Raw genomic sequence first — 19642 nt, 5'->3', positions numbered from 1 at the left:
AATCGTTACCAAATGCGAGAATATGACAATAAACAAAATTCTTTCGAGCATTTACGTACACCGATAACAAAACAAATTTTCACGTGCGGAAAAAAATATACCGTTTTTGGCCCATAATAGTCACGTCACCAATTTTGACATTTGTACCGGTAACCGTGACTACCCCATGTTTAGCAAAAATCAAGTTTTCATCATACCTCATCATCCCGTGCGCTCCCGAACCCGTATGAATTTGACGTTAAAAATTAACTCAAATATCTTTCGCAACCACCCGACCCCACTTTGCAACTCACGAATAGAGACGAGTCCACGACTCCATGTCTCGTCTTAAAACATTTGTTTCAATGGAGCCCATCCAATGCCCAAACAACGACCTGGCCCAAATCTGAACCAAGTTCACGAAGTATAAGACTCCCTCGAATGATCTGGTCCAGGAATGATCAGGTGAGACCCATCAATAACAGTCTTTCACCCAAGTCAGGCCCAATGGAGATATGTCTTTCTCCAGCCCACCTTCCAAAAGATATTGAATGAATAATAGGCCTACGAAGAATATGTGTAGTCAACGAAGAATCAGTCTTCGTGGAGGGTCTTCGTTGTAATTGGGTTTTCTTGACAAATCATTGATTCTTCGTGGATCATGGCCTTGGGCTTAACAGTTTGAGTCCATCTTTAAACATCTTCGTGGACAATATCAACAAACCTTCAGAAGACCATGAACAATCAAGTCTTCGTGGTGAACATTCTTCATGGTGAACAATGATTCTTCATGGTGAACAATGATTCTTCATGGTGAACAATGATTCTTCACGGTGAACAATGATTCTTCACGGTGAACAATGATTCTTCATGGTGAACAATGAACACTGATTGTTCGTGTACACAATCTTCGTCGACCTTGAAGTGTTCGTAGACCATTTCATACTTCATCGACCATGGAGTGTTCTTCGGCAAGGGAGATTCTTCGTCTCTTGATTCTTCGTCGACCATTTCATTCTTCGTCGACCATGGAGTGTTCGTACGCCTTGATTCTTCGGTAGAGAGAGATTCTTCGTGGATGTCGATATAAAGAAACCCTGGTGTTTCTTCAACAGACGCCACCCCTCTTCAAGAACACAGCGAAGAACACCATCTGCAGATCTGCAGATTTGACGAAAAATGGCTTAAAGTGATGATGAAAACTTGATTGATGTGAAACAGTAAACCCAACCCTTTTGTACAGTCCGATTCATCTCAGACCCGTGTATATGGTCTAAATTTGGGTTTTCTTCATGTTTACCCACTTTTACATCTCGAACAAAAAATCACAAAAATCACAGATTTAGAGCACATGTGACTTAGCAAATTGTTAGATTCACTAAATCGGGCACCATGGCTCTGATACCAATTGTAGGTTCGTGATTCCGGACCGAAAATGTGACTAGTGTGTGACTATGTTTAAGACGGGAGAGATTAGAGACTGATAAACAAATTCCTTGTATAAATTCGGTAGTATAACGTTACAAATCAGCCCGATTAGAAGCTAACCGAACAATACCAAAGGAGTATACATCCGGGGAGAGACCAAGTGGTGATCTCTCCCCCAAGGTCTAAAACCTTCATCCAAACTCTCTGCACTCTCTCTAGTGCAAATGAACCAAAGGGGTGGTATTTATAGCCACACCCACTTCACTTGCACACACACACACGGTCAAACAAATAACCCTCTTGTTTGACCACTTCAAACGAGCGGGTCAATACACGTTCGTTTGACCGTTTCACTAACTATTACATAATCAGCATAAAATAAAACTAATCTATTCGAACAGCATCGGACACAAAAACTGCACCAACACCCGCCACCATCAACGATGACTATGTGCCTTTACGAAAAGATAATCAAGAAATTACACATTTTGTACCAAAAACACCTTAGATTGTGGTACCTGAATTTGATTCTGATTCCGAATCCGATTATGTGTCGGATGAGTCGGAACATTCGGGGAAAAGTGACGTATGTGAAACAAGTCAGAAAAATAATATCAGTATATCTAAAACTGAAATTCTTTTAAAATAGGAAATTATGGAAATTTTTGAAGAAGTGAAAGGAATGTATGATTTAGAGAATGTGAAAAGTGAGAAGGTTTATAAGAAAGTTAGTGAGAAACCTAAGGTGTCTAAATCAGGTTTTGAACCAAGGGTAACTAAGGCTTAGAAAAATCTAAAGAAATTTTAAAAAGTTTTTGTCAAAAGTGGAATGTGAAGTGAGGAAGGTTCAAAAATTGAAGAATCAAATGAAAAGTTGTTTATATGGTTTATTAAAGATAATAAGAGGCATATAGCAAGAAAGTGTCAGGTGGTAAAAAAGAATATTCAACGACAAGCAAGGGCGTAGCTTTGTGGGGCGGCCGACCCCCTGAACTTTTTGCTCCTTAGTGGAGAGTATGTAGTTTTCGTATAGAAATTTTTGGGTATATACGTTTTTGACCCCCTGGTTTTATTGAAATTTTTGGTATATACGTTTTCGACCCCTCGGTCGGAAATCTCAAGCTTCGTCACTGACGACAAGAGAAGGAATCAAGTGAAAGCAATGAGTGGAGAATGAATGATCGGATGAAGGAGGTTCCATCCAAATCACAACATGTGAAGAATGTTCAGTTTGTTAGAAAATTTTCAAATCTACAAAGGATAACAAAACAAACAAATTTGAGACTTTTGCTTCTGGTTTTAAACATAAATCTGTTTCAACAATCACATTTTTCAAAAATCAGTTTTTTTTGTACCAACACAGGTTTGGCGAGTCAAACCGAAAGTTGAAATGATAATTAATAAAGCAAAGACAATGTCATATGAGAAGGTTACTTACTTAGATATAAAAGGACAATCCTGGACCACGATGGCTTGGGTTCCACTCTCTCTGACTAGTTTGTTAAATGAGTGTAGGACGACCGAGGAGGCCTGTTGATACGTTCGACAGTGGTTATTCCTGAAAAGGATTTGAGGATGATGACAAAGTAGAGGTTTGCATTGGTAACAAATCAATTTTCTTTTTTAAGAAAGTTTTTATAATGTCATATCACATCCAAACAAAAGTTTTTTTATCTCGATTTCACACTTAAATTTTTTGTTAGTTTAATGTGGGAGACTATTATTTTGTAAATTTCTGTTTTTGAATATTGGGTCTTTAAAAACAAAATTTTAGGGGAGAAATTTTCCTAAACCAAAAAGATGTTCAAATCTTTGCTTTGTTGAGAAAATGATGGTACATCAGTGGATTGTCAATGCATGCTAAAGATTTGTAACGATTATAAGTTTTAAGCAGTCCCACTAATGACGTGTTGGTAGGTCCACTAAGATTAGTAGTTTTGCGAAATCAATATAAACCTAAAGAAAAGCATAGTTCTAGTGGGAAACACGATCAATATTGCATAGTACTTAGTTTTGTCCTTCTTGACTGTGTGCCTGACCAGTAATCGCTGAATTTTGAATAACATAAAAACCAGTCAGTATGTGAATTTTCACTGCTTTCTGAAAAAGACACTGTGATTGGGTTTTCATTTTCAAAAGATTTAAACTAGCTTTATTTCTTTATTCCGTTCAAGCATTTGACATCTTTAGCGCATACGTGAGTATCGAACTGGTTGTTAATGCCTAAACGTTCTGCGCTATTTTTCTTGATGTTTTGTTTAAGTCTTGGATCACCTCTGCTTATACTTGAGTATTAAACTGGTGGTTAAGACCTAAACACTTTCAATTTGTTTTATTTTCTTTATTTTACTTAAACCGTGGATGATCTCTGTGTATACGTGAGTATTAACCTGATCGTTAATGTTTAAGTGTTCAACTTTATGTTTTCACAAATCACAGTTGATAATGTTTAAAGACGTTACTAGAGTCAGTGTAATACATGGTGAGTGGATATACTGATAGGAACTTTTTGCATTTAACATACCTTAATCGTATCAGTAAGTATTATGAAAGTATTAGTTGAGTTTAAGTGGACAAACAATACCGACAATCCATATGAATTGTTTAAATCTTAGTGTTTTTGTAAAAAAGAACAAGGGTGAGGCTGGCTAGTCTCAACCAAACTAATATGATCTTCTTGCGCATGATACTCACAAAAATATATGTTGTATTTCTTTATTTGATATTGAAAAATCCAAAAAGATTTTAGGTATGTTTTAATAAAAACTTCGTAAAATCCAAAAAGATTTTTCTTTTCAAATTGTTTTTGATAGTCTTCCATAACTGATAAAACGAATTTTTTTCGTATGCACATAGGCATATTTAAGATTAACACAGGTTTATCCAAAAATGTGAATTGGTCTTACGGGACAATCGAGATATTGTTTGTGATTGTGAACAGACTGGTGCTGATAAACGCATGAGGTGCAAAATTCTGGATACTCACCATAGTGCAGAGTTCGAGAAGATCACGGGATACTTCAACACCTCAACAACCAAATACGTGCTTAAGCTTTCTCATGAGGATCTAAGGATTTGATGGCAAGATGGCCGATCATCTATCATACATGAATTATCCCGAGTTAGATTCAAGTTTACCAAATTGCTAAAGACCTGATCTTCAAATGAACAGAATATAGCGAGCTAGGAATCCTCCTCCTACATATTCTGAAGCACTCAAGAAAACAAGAGTCATAAATTGTATTGTTGAAAAGTTATCAAGTCATCAAAGAAATGAGAAATTGATACTATTGTTAAAGGGGAGTCTATAAGTGCAGTGAATGATAACAATAGATCAATTAGATTTTTAGTGACATCAGGGGCAAATTTGTAATATTTCATGTAATGCCCAAAGGGCTATAAATAGGATTAGGATCTTAGATTGTCATAACTTTGGTGAGATTCTAGGGTTTTTCATATACACATCAATGTAATAGAATCTAGGGTTTACAAAGATCAATACAAGCTTCGATTTATATCTAGATTTGATTGTTGATATACCACATCGTGTTTGACGGATTCCGCACGTCGAATGCGTTAATCGAATGAATTATACAGTACACGGTCCTTACATTTAAAAAATAAGAGGATATTCTAGTATTCATTTTTGAGCTAGCATCGTGTTGGGTCACCACGTCTATCACTTGGGGATTAAGTTTGTCTGAAACATTCATCGCCGCCAATGTCATATAACCATTATTATCGTTATAGTTGACCACCATCACTGACGTCATCATAGGGTCACATTGCCACACCGTTTCCGCCCCTCGCTATCATTGCCACAAGGGCCAACCGCTACTCCAGCCCACCGTCAACTACAACCGACTGAGTGGTTACCTAAACGATTCATCTAAATTTGTGGCTAAGAACTTCTACTCTTTAAACCACGTAAATAATTAATTTGTGGTGGAGAAATTAGGGTTTTAATTCATATAACATTTTGTACCTAAGTTTAGGTAAATATATTGCACTTGGCCCCTTGTACTCTAAGTCCACATAGTTTACATGCTTTATAATGACAAAACCTAAATTTCAGGTGTTACACTTATTTTATCAGAACTAGGACAATCGGCCCTATTTCAGTTGGCCATATTCCACTTGTTCATGTCTAGATCTGTTGTCGGCCATTTCTTGTCTGAACTTGCTGCCGATATATTTAAACCACCGATCTTGCCATAAGTGTGACAACCCGTATTTCGAACTCATTCTTGTGTAATGTTACGTGCTTATGTGAACTAGGTTATGTGACTTATTGAATGATATTATGAGTAACGTGTATTGCATGCTTGTATGTATGCATCTAAACGCACAACACCACTCGACCGCACAAGGCCTTTGGGCCGTTTTGCTTGTATTCGGGACACATAGGCGGCCCAGTAAGGGATTCGGCCCACTTCTATTGCACGTATAACACATGGAGATAGGGTATACTCCTCATATTTTTTTGGCAAACACTATCACACAAGAAACCCTAGTTCTTTCCCTCTCTCGCCTTCACGAACTCACGGCAGCCGGTTCTAGCACCTCGAAGACTTTGCTTTTCATTCGGATCAACTCTTGTTCCAATCCTCTTATTCGGTTAGTGTTTGATTATTTGATTGGTTTATGTTATGTGACTTCACATGTTTTAGAAAATACATGATTGTTAATGATGTAAACTAGTATTGATGCTCTTGTGGTCGGAATTGCATGAGATTAACCAAAAACTGATTCGGTGATGCTTGTTAGATTTCTGTTACGATATATGATTCAGATTGTTAGCTTGTTGATGTGCTAGTGAATCAGGTTGTGTCGACCGGCTACATGCTCATGTAAATCGGATAGTTTGAATGTTCTAAGTTATTGTTCGTGCTTTGATGATTACTAGGGTTCATATGAAATTTTGGTAAAAACCCTTGTTTGATCGGATATTGAATAAGATAGAAACTGTTAATTGATTTTTGGTAAACTTGGAAACTTTGAATAATTGTAACCGATTGCTTGAATCATGGAAAATTAGTTAAACAATCGCACAACAGTCCCAGTCGCACAAGTGCAGCCCGGTCGTACAAGGCTCACTTTTGATGGATCAAGCTTCTGGGCGGAGTGCTATAATTGGGCCGCACATGCCTATTGCACAGCCCAAGTCCACTCGCACAAGGGACTTAGTCGCACAAACCTTGTCAGTCGCACAAAGTGTATTCAATCGCACAAGGAACTACTGAATCGCACATGTGATAAGTTTGTTTAACCATTGGGCCTCAAAGCCCAAAACGAGTCGCACAATGGGATTTCAGTCGCACAACCCAAAGGGTTCGCACAAGCTACCCGGATCGTACAAGTTGACCGGGTCGCACAAGACATAGGTGTTGATTTATTTGGGCCGATATAGTTATTAGACTGTTATGTTATTTGGGTCGTTTATCTTTTGGGCTTAGACATTGGGTTCGCACAAGTTGAATGTACTGTTGACTATTAAATGGTTGTCATGATTTACATGTGCTTTTAACGTGTTAAGTTATGTGATTCATACGTGCATTACTTGAGTCAAACCCTGACTTGTATGGTAACCCTGTTAGGACGTGGTTGACCACTGTTAGTTCAAGAACCCTCTTCTTTGTGTATCTGCCGAGCAACCCAAGGTGAGTTCACACTCTTACCAAGGCATGGGATTCCCGGGGTGTTGGGAATGGGATTGAAAGGATAAGGTTGAATAGATTCATACGGATACCATTACTAGACTACCATACCATCGTCCTCGGTTGTGCAGGACACATACGTAAAACCTACGTATACTTACGCTACTCGCTATCCTCGGGTGTGAAGGATACTCACGTAAAACCTGCGTGAACGGATACTCACTACTGCCTCGGTTGTGTCAGGCACTTACGTAAAACCTACGTAAACCCCCGCGTACCCCTATCCTCGGTTGTGAAGGATACTTACGTAAATCCTACGTAAACTTGTACGTATTACTGTTCTCGGTTGTGAAGAACACTTACGGTTACGCATAGTCTAGTGGATTAATAACATGGGAAGCCCCCACCAATAGAAACCTATAATGGCCCAGTAGAGCCACTTGATACTCATGAACTTACTGTTACGCATTTACTTTCTGTGAACTCGCTCAACTAGTTGTTGACTCTCTGCTGCATGCCTTGCAGGACCTTAGGTACATTATGGAGCTTGCATAGGGAGGAGCAGGTCGTTGTGGGCAACGGATTGATAAACACTTATTACGTTTCATACATTAATACCTATGATTGGGTTTTTACATTAATGCTTCCGCTATACTTAACTATGTTGGTTTTGATGAACACCTTTCGTATTGATGGATAACTTTTACTATATATATCTACATGTTCAATATGATTGGTGGTTTGATCCTGGTCATGTCACGCCTCCAAGCGGTGATACTCCGCGTGTGGGATTTTTGGGGGTGTGACAGATTGGTATCAGAGCCATTGGTTATAGAGAACTAGGTTTTAATATGGGAAAACGTTTTTATTAAAACCAGACTATAACCAGAACAGTGCTCTCAACGATCCACAACGACGCTTCGCTCCACGTGCAAGACTCGACTTCCTAGGTAATAAGGTTTATGTTTATTGCCTGTATGCTAGATCTATATAGAACTTTGCTCGCATTACGTTTAGATACACATGACTTTATTACATGAGAATACCTACGTGCTTACGCTTTTCTGTCATCGCCCTATTCGTGAACCACTCTCACTTACGTTACATCTGCTATGAAGATCATGGCTGGACATACTAACATGACTCAAGCCCAGCTAGAGGCTCTCGTTCAAGCTCAAGTTGCTGCGGCACTTGCAGCCGCACAAGCAGGAGGTCAACACGCGCAGCAACCTGCCTGCACTTTCAAGAATTTCATAGACTGCCGTCCAAGAACCTTCGGCGGCACGGAGGGAGCGGTTGGACTCCTCCATTGGTTCGAAAGGCTCGAAACTGACTTCGAGGTGCATGATTGCCCTGAGTCTCGTAGAGTAAAGTTTGCTACTAGAACACTCGAAGGTGCTGCATTAACCTGGTGGGAAGCACAGGTTCAGATGTTAGGGCTGGCAGCTGCTAACGCCACTCCCTGGAACGAGTTCAAGGACCTAATTAAGGAAGAGTTTTGCAGTCAAGAGGACATCCACAAACTAGAGGTAGAGTTCCTCAACCTACAGATGGTGGGGTCTGAAATTGAAGCTTATACGAAGAGATCGAATGAATTAGCCACATTTTGTCCTACTATGGTAGACCCTCCCACCAAACGCATCGAACTGTATCTCAGGGGTCTGGTGCCCGAAATTCAGAGTCATTTGACCGCAGTCAACCTTGGTACTATCCAGCAAGTCACTCGTCTTGCTCATCGTCTCACAGATCTGGCAGTGGATCAGAACAAGCTGCCAAAACGCATCAGTGCTACCACTACTGCTGTCACTGCTTCTGCTACCCCCAGTGACAACAAAAGAAAATGGGATGGGGATTTCAGCAAGGGATCAGCTTCAGTTCAGTCACAGGTTCAGCAGCGAAAGACTGACAGTTATCAGAGTCCCAGTCAGCACTCGTCAGACAACCAGGGGCAGGGTGGATATCGGGGAATTCACCCGCTATGTAACAGGTGCAACAGACACCACAGTGGACGGTGTCGCAAGGAACGATGTCAGAGATGTCTCAAGATTGGTCATGAAGCTAAGGATTGTCGAAGCTCACGTCCTGTAACTCAAGAACCACAACGACCGCCTCAATCCTCACAGAACCAGCAACTGCAACTACCAGCTCCACAGAACACACAGCAGCAGCCACAGCGTGGAAACGGGGGATGTTTCCAGTGTGGGGCTGAAGGTCATTGCAAACGCGATTGCCCTCAGTTGAACCAGAATCAGAACCACAACAATGACCAGGGCAACGGGAACAATAACAATAAAGGGGGAAACAACAACAACAATGGCAACGAGGCAAGAGGTCGAGCTTTCGTGTTAGGACGAGGAGACGCAATGAACGATATTTGAACTTATAACTTATTTTGGGTTTTCATTATTACGTTTCCGCTACTCAAACAAAGTTTGGTTTGAACATCAATCGTATTGGGTTTTACGAATTATTTTAACTACTATACTTTATGTTTGATATGATGGATGGTTTGATATTATTGAACGCACCTGCCGTATTTATGGACCTTACGAACAGGGTGTGCAAACCCTATCTAGACAAGTTTGTAATTGCCTTTATCGACGACATCCTGATCTACTCCAAGAGTCAGGAGGAACACGAGCAGCATCTACGCCTTATTTTGGAACTCCTACGGAAGGAACAGCTGTACGCTAAGTTTTCGAAATGCGACCTCTGGCTTCGTGAAGTCCACTTTCTAGGCCACGTAGTGAACAAGGATGGGATTCATGTCGATCCATCCAAGGTAGACTCGATCAGGAACTGGCCTGCACCACGTACGCTAACGGAAATACGCCAATTCTTGGGTTTGGCGGGTTACTACAGACGTTTTATTAAAGACTTTTCAAAGATTGCTCAGCCGCTTACACTACTGACACAGAAGGGTGTCACCTACCGTTGGGGCGATACGCAAGAAACTGCTTTTCAGCACTTAAAGGATAGACCTTGCAGTGCACTTATCCTCTCTTTGCCTGAGGGCACAGACGACTTCGTGGTTTATTGTGATGCATCCATTCTGTGATGCATCCATTCGGGGACTTGGATGTGTGTTAATGCAGCGCGACAAGGTTATTACTTACGCTTCACGCCAACTTAAGATTCACGAACGGAACTACACGACGCACGATTTAGAGCTGGGAGCTGTTGTTTTCGCGCTTAAGATATGGCGACACTACCTGTACGGTACCAGGTGCACGATTTACACCGATCACAGGAGTCTCGAGCATATCCTTAAGCAGAAGGATTTGAACATGCGTCAACGGCGATGGGTCGAGTTACTGAACGATTACGAATGCGCTATCAAGTACCATCCAGGCAAGGCCAATGTTGTGGCTGACGCCCTCAGTCGGAAAGACACTTTACCTCAGCGCGTGCGAGCACTACAGCTTACGATTCAGTCTAGCCTTCCAGCACAGATACGAAATGCTCAGGTAGAAGCATTGAAGCCCGAAAACGTCAAGGCCGAAGCCTTACGCGGCTCACGACGACGAATGGAACAGAAGGCAGGCGGTGCCTACTATGTAACGGGGCGTATTTGGGTCCCACTTTATGGCGGTTTACGCGAACTTGTAATGGATGAAGCTCACAAGTCTCGATACTTGGTACATCCAGGGTCGGATAAAATGTACCACGACATCAGAACAACATACTGGTGGCCTAGCATGAAGGCTCACATCGCTACTTACGTTGGCAAGTGCTTGACCTGTGCGAGAGTCAAGGTCGAATACCAGAAACCAGCGGGTCTACTTCAACAACCTAAGATACCGCAATGGAAATGGGAAGAAATTTCCATGGATTTCGTTACAGGCCTACCTAGATCCCAGCGGGGGAATGATACTATATGGGTGATCGTGGATCGACTCACCAAGTCTGCACACTTCCTAGCTATAAAGGAAACGGATAAGTTCTCCACTCTCACAGACGTCTATCTTAAAGAAGTTGTTTCGAGGCACGGGGTGCCCACCTCCATCATTTCGGATCGGGATGCACGATTCACGTCAGAGCTATGGCAAGCGATGCACAAATCTTTCGGCTCACGTTTAGACATGAGCACAGTGTATCATCCTCAGACGGATGGGCAGTCTGAGCGAACGATCCAAACTCTTGAAGACATGCTTAGGGCATGCGTTATCGATTTCGGCAACGGCTGGGAAAAGCACCTCCCTTTGGTGGAGTTCTCATACAATAATAGTTATCACACCAGCATTCAAGCCGCTCCATTCGAGGCATTGTACGGACGTAAATGCCGGTCACCTCTCTGTTGGGCAGAGGTGGGGGATAGTCAGATCACGGGCCCAGAGATTGTAGTGGACGCCACAGAAAAGATAGCACAGATACGACAACGCATGGCGGCAGCACGCGACCGTCAGAAAGCCTACGCGGATAAGCGTAGAAAGCCATTGGAATTTCAGGTCGGGGACCGGGTTTTACTCAAAGTTTCACCCTGGAAGGGTGTAGTTCGTTTTGGCAAACGGGGCAAACTCAATCCGCGATATGTCGGACCGTTCGAGATCATAGAGAAAATAGGCAAGGTAGCCTACAAGCTAAACTTACCAGCTGAACTCGGTGCAGTTCACAATGTCTTTCATGTGTCGAACCTAAAGAAGTGCCTATCAGATGAAACCCTCATCATTCCTTTCAAAGAACTCACTATCGACGAGCGGTTGCAGTTCGTCGAGGAACCAGTTGAAATCACGGACCGGGATGTGAAGGTCCTCAAAAACAAGAGAATCCCTCTTGTTCGAGTACGTTGGAACTCCAAACGTGGCCCAGAGTATACCTGGGAACGCGAAGACAGGATGACAGAAAAGTACCCCCAGTTATTCGGAACCAATGCAACCACTACTGAGGCTGAAGCTACTACTTCGGAATTTCGGGACGAAATTCCAGATCAACGGGGGGAGGATGTGACACCCCAGGAAAAACCAGTGAACGATTGAACTTACCTAGCTTCCTCAGTGAGTGCATACCAAATTTCGGGACGAAATTTCTTTTTAGTTGGGGATAATGTGACAACCCGTATTTCGAACTCATTCTTGTGTAATGTTACGTGCTTATGTGAACTAGGTTATGTGACTTATTGAATGATATTATGAGTAACGTGTATTGCATGCTTGTATGTATGTATCTAAACGCACAACACCACTCGACCGCACAAGGCCTTTGGGCCGTTTTGCTTGTATTCGGGACACATAGGCGGCCCAGTAAGGGATTCGGCCCACTTCTATTGCACGTATAACACATGGAGATAGGGTATACTCCTCATATTTTTTTGGCAAACACTATCACACAAGAAACCCTAGTTCTTTCCCTCTCTCGCCTTCACGAACTCACGGCAGCCGGTTCTAGCACCTCGAAGACTTTGCTTTTCATTCGGATCAACTCTTGTTCCAATCCTCTTATTCGGTTAGTGTTTGATTATTTGATTGGTTTATGTTATGTGACTTCACATGTTTTAGAAAATACATGATTGTTAATGATGTAAACTAGTATTGATGCTCTTGTGGTCGGAATTGCATGAGATTAACCAAAAACTGATTCGGTGATGCTTGTTAGATTTCTGTTACGATATATGATTCAGATTGTTAGCTTGTTGATGTGCTAGTGAATCAGGTTGTGTCGACCGGCTACATGCTCATGTAAATCGGATAGTTTGAATGTTCTAAGTTATTGTTCGTGCTTTGATGATTACTAGGGTTCATATGAAATTTTGGTAAAAACCCTTGTTTGATCGGATATTGAATAAGATAGAAACTGTTAATTGATTTTTGGTAAACTTGGAAACTTTGAATAATTGTAACCGATTGCTTGAATCATGGAAAATTAGTTAAACAATCGCACAACAGTCCCAGTCGCACAAGTGCAGCCCGGTCGTACAAGGCTCACTTTTGATGGATCAAGCTTCTAGACCGAGTGCTATAATTGGGCCGCACATGCCTATTGCACAACCCAAGTCCACTCGCACAAGGGACTTAGTCGCACAAACCTTGTCAGTCGCACAAAGTGTATTCAATCGCACAAGGAACTACTGAATCGCACATGTGATAAGTTTGTTTAACCATTGGGCCTCAAAGCCCAAAACGAGTCGCACAATGGGATTTCAGTCGCACAACCCAAAGGGTTCGCACAAGCTACCCGGATCGTACAAGTTGACCGGGTCGCACAAGACATAGGTGTTGATTTATTTGGGCCGATAATAGTTATTAGACTGTTATGTTATTTGGGTCGTTTATCTTTTGGGCTTAGACATTGGGTTCGCACAAGTTGAATGTACTGTTGACTATTAAATGGTTGTCATGATTTACATGTGCTTTTAACGTGTTAACTTATGTGACTCATACGTGCATTACTTGAGTCAAACCCTGACTTGTATGGTAACCCTGTTAGGACGTGGTTGACCACTGTTAGTTCAAGAACCCTCTTCTTTGTGTATCTGCCGAGCAACCCAAGGTGAGTTCACACTCTTACCAAGGCATGGGATTCCCGGGGTGTTGGGAATGGGATTGAAAGGATAAGGTTGAATAGATTCATACAGATACATTACTAGACTACCATACCATCGTCCTCGGTTGTGCAGGACACATACGTAAAACCTACGTATACTTACGCTACTCGCTATCCTCGGGTGTGAAGGATACTCACGTAAAACCTGCGTGAACGGATACTCACTACTGCCTCGGTTGTGTCAGGCACTTACGTAAAACCTACGTAAACCCCCGCGTACCCCTATCCTCGGTTGTGAAGGATACTTACGTAAATCCTACGTAAACTTGTACGTATTACTGTTCTCGGTTGTGAAGAACACTTATGGTTACGCATAGTCTAGTGGATTAATAACATGGGAAGCCCCCACCAATAGAAACCTATAATGGCCCAGTAGAGCCACTTGATACTCATGAACTTACTGTTACGCATTTACTTTCTGTGAACTCGCTCAACTAGTTGTTGACTCTCTGCTGCATGCCTTGCAGGACCTTAGGTACATTATGGAGCTTGCACAGGGAGGAGCAGGTCGTTGTGGGCAACAGATTGATAAACACTTATTACGTTTCATACATTAATACCTATGATTGGGTTTTTACATTAATGCTTCCGCTATACTTAACTATGTTGGTTTTGATGAACACCTTTCGTATTGATGGATAACTTTTACTATATATATCTACATGTTCAATATGATTGGTGGTTTGATCCTGGTCATGTCACGCCTCCAAGCGGTGATACTCCGCGTGTGGGATTTTTGGGGGTGTGACAATAAGTTTTATTATATCGCTCTTGTCCCTATTTTGGATTCCTACTCATGTCCATGTACCTGATTTCTGCTTGTGTTCTTGTTTCTTGCTCATGCCCTAGTTTCATGTTCCAGGAACCTGCTTGTGTCTTGGATTCGTCTTCCAGATTATTGCTTGTGCCTTTGTTCCAGTTTTAGATTTCCAACACAATTCATGTTGCGGTCCTTTTCTAGCCAATTGCCACCATGAACTTTTTAAGTTCCCGGCCCTGATTCAGGTTCTAGATTCCAGTGTAAATGTTCTAGTGAGAGGTTGTCATCTAACCAAATTTTATTTGTAAGAAGTTGGCATGCTCAAACTTGAGTAGTGTTCATTACATTTTTTTAACGGCAAATGTTACATAACACGACTCTTAAATTATACCAAATTTTATCTCATGTCAAGAATTGAACTCTGGTATCTCCTCAAGAGGCACAAAGCCTCTACCACCCCACCAAAGTGGTGATTATTAATTATATAGCTTTTAGTATTTTTAATATTAGGGTATATTAAGGATTTCCCATCCATAAATCCATTGTAATTATACAATATATTTAAACATATACTTACTTTTAAACAAAGTTTTGAACCCGTGATGAAGAGAATTCTAGAAAATCTTTTTTGACCCTTTCTAGAATTCCTTAAAGATATTTTTTGACACAGACTTAACATTTTATAAAACTTAAAATCTTTTACAAAACTGGATATGCAACTATTGCAATTCATGGAGAATAACTTGCTTTACACAGTAAAGATATAGAGTAATAAATTTTACAAATCCTTAAAACAACAATAAAACACAACACACTCAATCTACAAATGAAGAATGCAAACAATTGATCTGGACAAAGCAATGTCCGTAACCAGAACTCCAGCCTCACAATCACCATCTGCAACTAGAACTACCGCTTCACAACCACCGTACGCAACCAGAACTACTACTTCACAACCACCACTACAGTTAACTAAATCGAAACACTATACCATAGAAGCAACTCTACATAATGCGTTTATTTCTTGTCCAAAGAAACCACTGATTCTTCCCTGGCTTCTACTGTATTGTACAATAAATAAATTTAGAACCCTTTATCAACATAAGCTTATAAACATTTAAACAAAATAATTAAGATTTCATACCTATTCCGGGAACAATAATGACGGGTGCCGCTTTGCAGTTGTGAAAGCAATACTCACTCACACTTCCTTGTAATACACTGAACACATGAAGCATAAAAGGAAAAGAAGAGTGAGACTAAGCTGGGATATATGCTATAACTAACATGTCAAATGGATAGGAGAGTGGACAAAAAAGATAAAAAAAAAAAAAAAGTGTTATTGATATAATATTTTCCTTTTTATCATATTTGTCTGTTATTTGTGAACTTTGGACAAAAAGTGGTTCGGGTCAACCCAATAATCTACGCATCTTGACCCAAACCTGTTACCCAGACCGTCTTTTTAACCATCTCTAAAGAGTAAAGAATACCTTTGCATTAGGCTCCGGCCTCTTGTACCCATAACAACTGCTATAGGCTTCACTTTTTCTGCTTCCTTGCAAATTGCCTTACCCGCATCTCCTTCCACTATCCGGGTCACTATTTTTACCTGTTCTCAAGTAAAATTATGAAATTTAGAACCAAAATCAGAAATATGTATGATGCAACTAGCTACTTGGTCTATACAGTGTATATGCTACTCGCATGGAATTTATACAGCAGCAATACGACTTTTTTATTTCAAAAAAAAAAAAAAATCAACTAGTTTACATAACACTTCATCATAAGGACCCTGAGAATTTAATGAGTGAAACCATTCCTTGTTGTGACTAGAATTTACAAATGAAGAACACAATTAATAATTTGTAGACCCTAGAAACCGGGACAATATCAGAAACTAGTAGACCCTAGAAATCAAGAACATATTTCAAGGAACATGGTACAACACTAGGTCGTCAATATGGAGACACGTGACAAAAACTAACTTTTATTAGATCCCATCACCCGTGAACTCTTGAGATCCCATCAATACCCTGCTAACCAATGAGATAAGGTAAAACGCAGCTTGCACAGGTAGTGTTCAATAGGGTTAAAGGCAGAAAACCAGTAGAAGCTGGATTCGAACCTACGACATCTGCTAGATTGACCCAAGCGTTTACCACTTCGCCACCTCCTTAAAAATTTTCAATTCAAAATGCTGGCACCAGATAAGAAGGGAAAACAGAAACCACATGTGCATACGTGCTATACGGAATTTACCCGCCTGTATTTCTTTCACCAATCAGCCATGTGACGGGCTACTAGAAATTGTAACAAAGATCGGCAAATAGAAAACACAATTAATAATTTATAGACCGTAGAAATCAGGACCAACATATAGTAGACCCCGGAAAACAAGAACATATATATAACAAGGAACATAGTACAATAATACCAGGTCATCAATATGCAGACACAAGACAGGCACTCACTTTAATTTCAACATGTTGCCACCAAAAAGGAGTATAAAGAAACCTAGTTGCTAATAACAATCAACAATGCTACCCATACAAGCATACAAATGATTTTTTATGACCATAAGATACAGGTACAGAGAAATTACACTCCACCCCAAATACCCTGCCACCCCTTGAAGATTAGTAGATTACCACACAACATTTATATGCTTTGTATCTCTTTCACAAACCAATCAGCCATATGACAGAACACTAAATTTTTTGTTCTCTTTGCTAACCAATCATGGATCTTCAATCCAATGATGGGAGCTTTTAGATGATCAAGAGAAATAAGAAATGAACCAAACATATAAGCAAACAAAGTAAGGCACGTTAAGCGTGCTACACCCTGATCGGTTTTTACGGTTTGGAACATGGAATCTGCTGTTTAACATTTTTACTGATTCTTTTTTAAATTTTAGTTAAATAACTTATGCATATATATTATATTATATTCATGAACAATCATCATTATTTGTTTTTTAAATTTGATACAAAAGTATGTTTTTTTTAAAATAAACTTCTTTTTGTCTACAACCGCATAACTATAAAAAAACGGCCAGTTCGGCTGACCCAACCAATCCGGCAGATCCGGATTGTATCTTCCCAAAACCCTGAGTTACCAGCTCAGCCCAATTTTTTTGATACAAAAGTATTTTTTTTAACAATATTCATACATGTCCACAATATGAACTCCATATACCTATAGTCAATTAAACGAAACCTATAGAAATCTAGTATTTACAACAAACAAAGAAGCAATATAATCTTAAATTCTTAAGCATAATAAGCTAACACAAGTAAACATTTACTCACCCTAGAAACCTTCAAAGCCTGCACAGATAGTTTTTCCATGAGCGTCTGCGACGCCTGATAAACAATATTATTCTTCAAACCTAATCACAACAACAACAAAATCCAATCAGAACATTCTAATTCAAAAAACAAATGCAATATAAAAAACCGAAACTCACTGGATACAGAGTGCACGAGATGAACGATGTCACCAGCACAGCAGAAGTGACGAAGGGCCCAATCAAACGCGTGTTTGGACTTAGGACCGTGATCAACGGCGATCATGATATCACGGCCAGTACGACGATCGATGGACTCGTTTTGGGTCCAGCTGTACTCTTCTTCTTCGTTCAAAGTTTGCATCCTGAAACTCATTTTGTGTTGTGTTGTGTTGTGTTGTTGGATCTGAATAGAAAAAGTGTAGTTATATGGTATGTGTGAACGGCGAAGGCTCGTACCAGACGCCACCAATAATTCGTCGGTGGGATGGAAGTGTAAAGATTAAATTAGTGGTATGTTTTTGACCGAATGTGACTTGGCGGCTGATGACTTGTTTGGTTCTCCTACCTGTTGAATATTCGCATCATCATCAACAGAAGCTTCTATTCTCTAGTCTCATTTAATAGGGGTCGGAAAATAAATTGAGAAAAAAAAAAAAAAAAAGATGTGATTTTTTTCGTGTTACCGAGTTTAATGAAAAGTAAAGAAAAAAAGAAGAAATCAAGCATTTTATGTGTTCTTAAGTTAGGAGGAAAAGAAAAGAAATGAACAATTTTACCATTATACCCTTTAAACATAAAACATTTTAATTAGATATGAGGGCAATTTAGTAATTAATAATATTTTCTCTCCCTATCTTTTCAATTTGAGAGGATGAATATATGGACAAATTTTCTTCCCTTTTCCCACCTTTTCCTCCCCTCCTGTCCTTAAAAAAACTCAGGAACATGGTTTTTTTATATCTTCGTCTCTTTTTTTCCCATCCCGTGTTAAATGAGACTCGGGAACAGAGTGTAAAGGAAAGTAATGGTTATATTTTTTTAGCAACAGAATCAATCCCGGGCACTCTTGGGGTACCCACTGGACCAAACGGAGTACTCCGAGAGTAACCCGAGTCCATCACCGATTTCGGGGAAACCCTGGTAATCCACCCGTCCGTAGGCACGACAGTGAAATTACCGGTAAAATCCATTTGGCTCAAGACAGGTTTCCCTAGGTTTCCTATCATTGCCCACAACACCAGTGTCTCACTCTGCACCAAGTGGGAGTTGAACCTGCATCTCCCAAAAGAAATGTAAGTCTGTCACCACTTGATCTAGAGATCATTGGCTAAAGTAAAGGTTATATTATACAAAGAGATAGTAAAAAGAGTGAAAGGGAACTAGGATTTTCAGTAATTAATCCGGCTTATATCTTTTTCCTACCGAGAAATAAGTTAGAGGATTCTTGGACAATGGATCCACCCGAGGTTTCCTAATCATTAGGTATTTGATTTTCCTCTGTTAATATTTAATCTATTAATTATACTAAAACAAAACTAACTTATGTCACTTGTCATGAACTTAGCCTATTATTGTCACCTGGCAATGTAATGTCACTCATTCATGTGTTTTGAGCGGCAAAATCATTCAAAGTCTATTCTTCTTCTCAATCATAGATTCTCTTCCATAGTTAAATTTAAATAACTTGCCGATTTTATATTCAAACCAAGAATAGAAACATTATTTACGGTATATAAAATTAAATCCTTTTGTTGACATTACCAATTATCATATATTTTTTCTTCATAACTTATTTATAATTCATAATAAATAAATTACATATAGAAAAACCGGTTGATCAATTTCATCTTCAAAATATATGTATGCTAATGAGCAACATATGTAATGACCTGTACATTCTCTTTTGAAATGCGCTTTTCGTTTGCATTTAAAATAGGACACTTTTGACTTGTTAAAGCCCAACTTAGAATCCGATATAAACCC

General features: G+C 40.0%; 1 protein-coding gene across 2 annotated transcripts; it reads right to left on the bottom strand.

Annotated features, from left to right (window-relative positions):
* Nucleotides 1–15061: 15061 nt before the first annotated feature.
* Nucleotides 15062–18253, bottom strand: LOC110895419. Of its 2 annotated transcripts, none has more exons than XM_022142731.2 (5): nucleotides 17837–18253; nucleotides 17679–17758; nucleotides 15858–15976; nucleotides 15509–15585; nucleotides 15062–15425 (listed from the first exon to the last, which is right to left on the bottom strand). In XM_022142731.2, the coding sequence occupies exons 1-5, from the start codon at nucleotides 18030–18032 to the stop codon at nucleotides 15382–15384; spliced, it is 516 nt and encodes a 171-aa protein (XP_021998423.1). In that variant the 5' UTR covers nucleotides 18033–18253; the 3' UTR covers nucleotides 15062–15381. The 2 variants fall into 2 exon arrangements, with proteins under 2 accessions (XP_021998423.1, XP_021998424.1); XM_022142732.2 differs by having other exon boundaries at nucleotides 15062–15422; nucleotides 17837–18251.
* Between the last annotated feature and the right edge of the window lie 1389 nt (nucleotides 18254–19642).

This window comes from Helianthus annuus, chromosome 12 (assembly GCF_002127325.2).
Source record: "Helianthus annuus cultivar XRQ/B chromosome 12, HanXRQr2.0-SUNRISE, whole genome shotgun sequence".
Classification (NCBI taxonomy): Eukaryota; Viridiplantae; Streptophyta; class Magnoliopsida; order Asterales; family Asteraceae; genus Helianthus; species Helianthus annuus.
The sequence above is the reverse complement of the archived record's forward strand: the minus strand, read 5'-3'. Positions and strand labels throughout refer to the sequence as shown.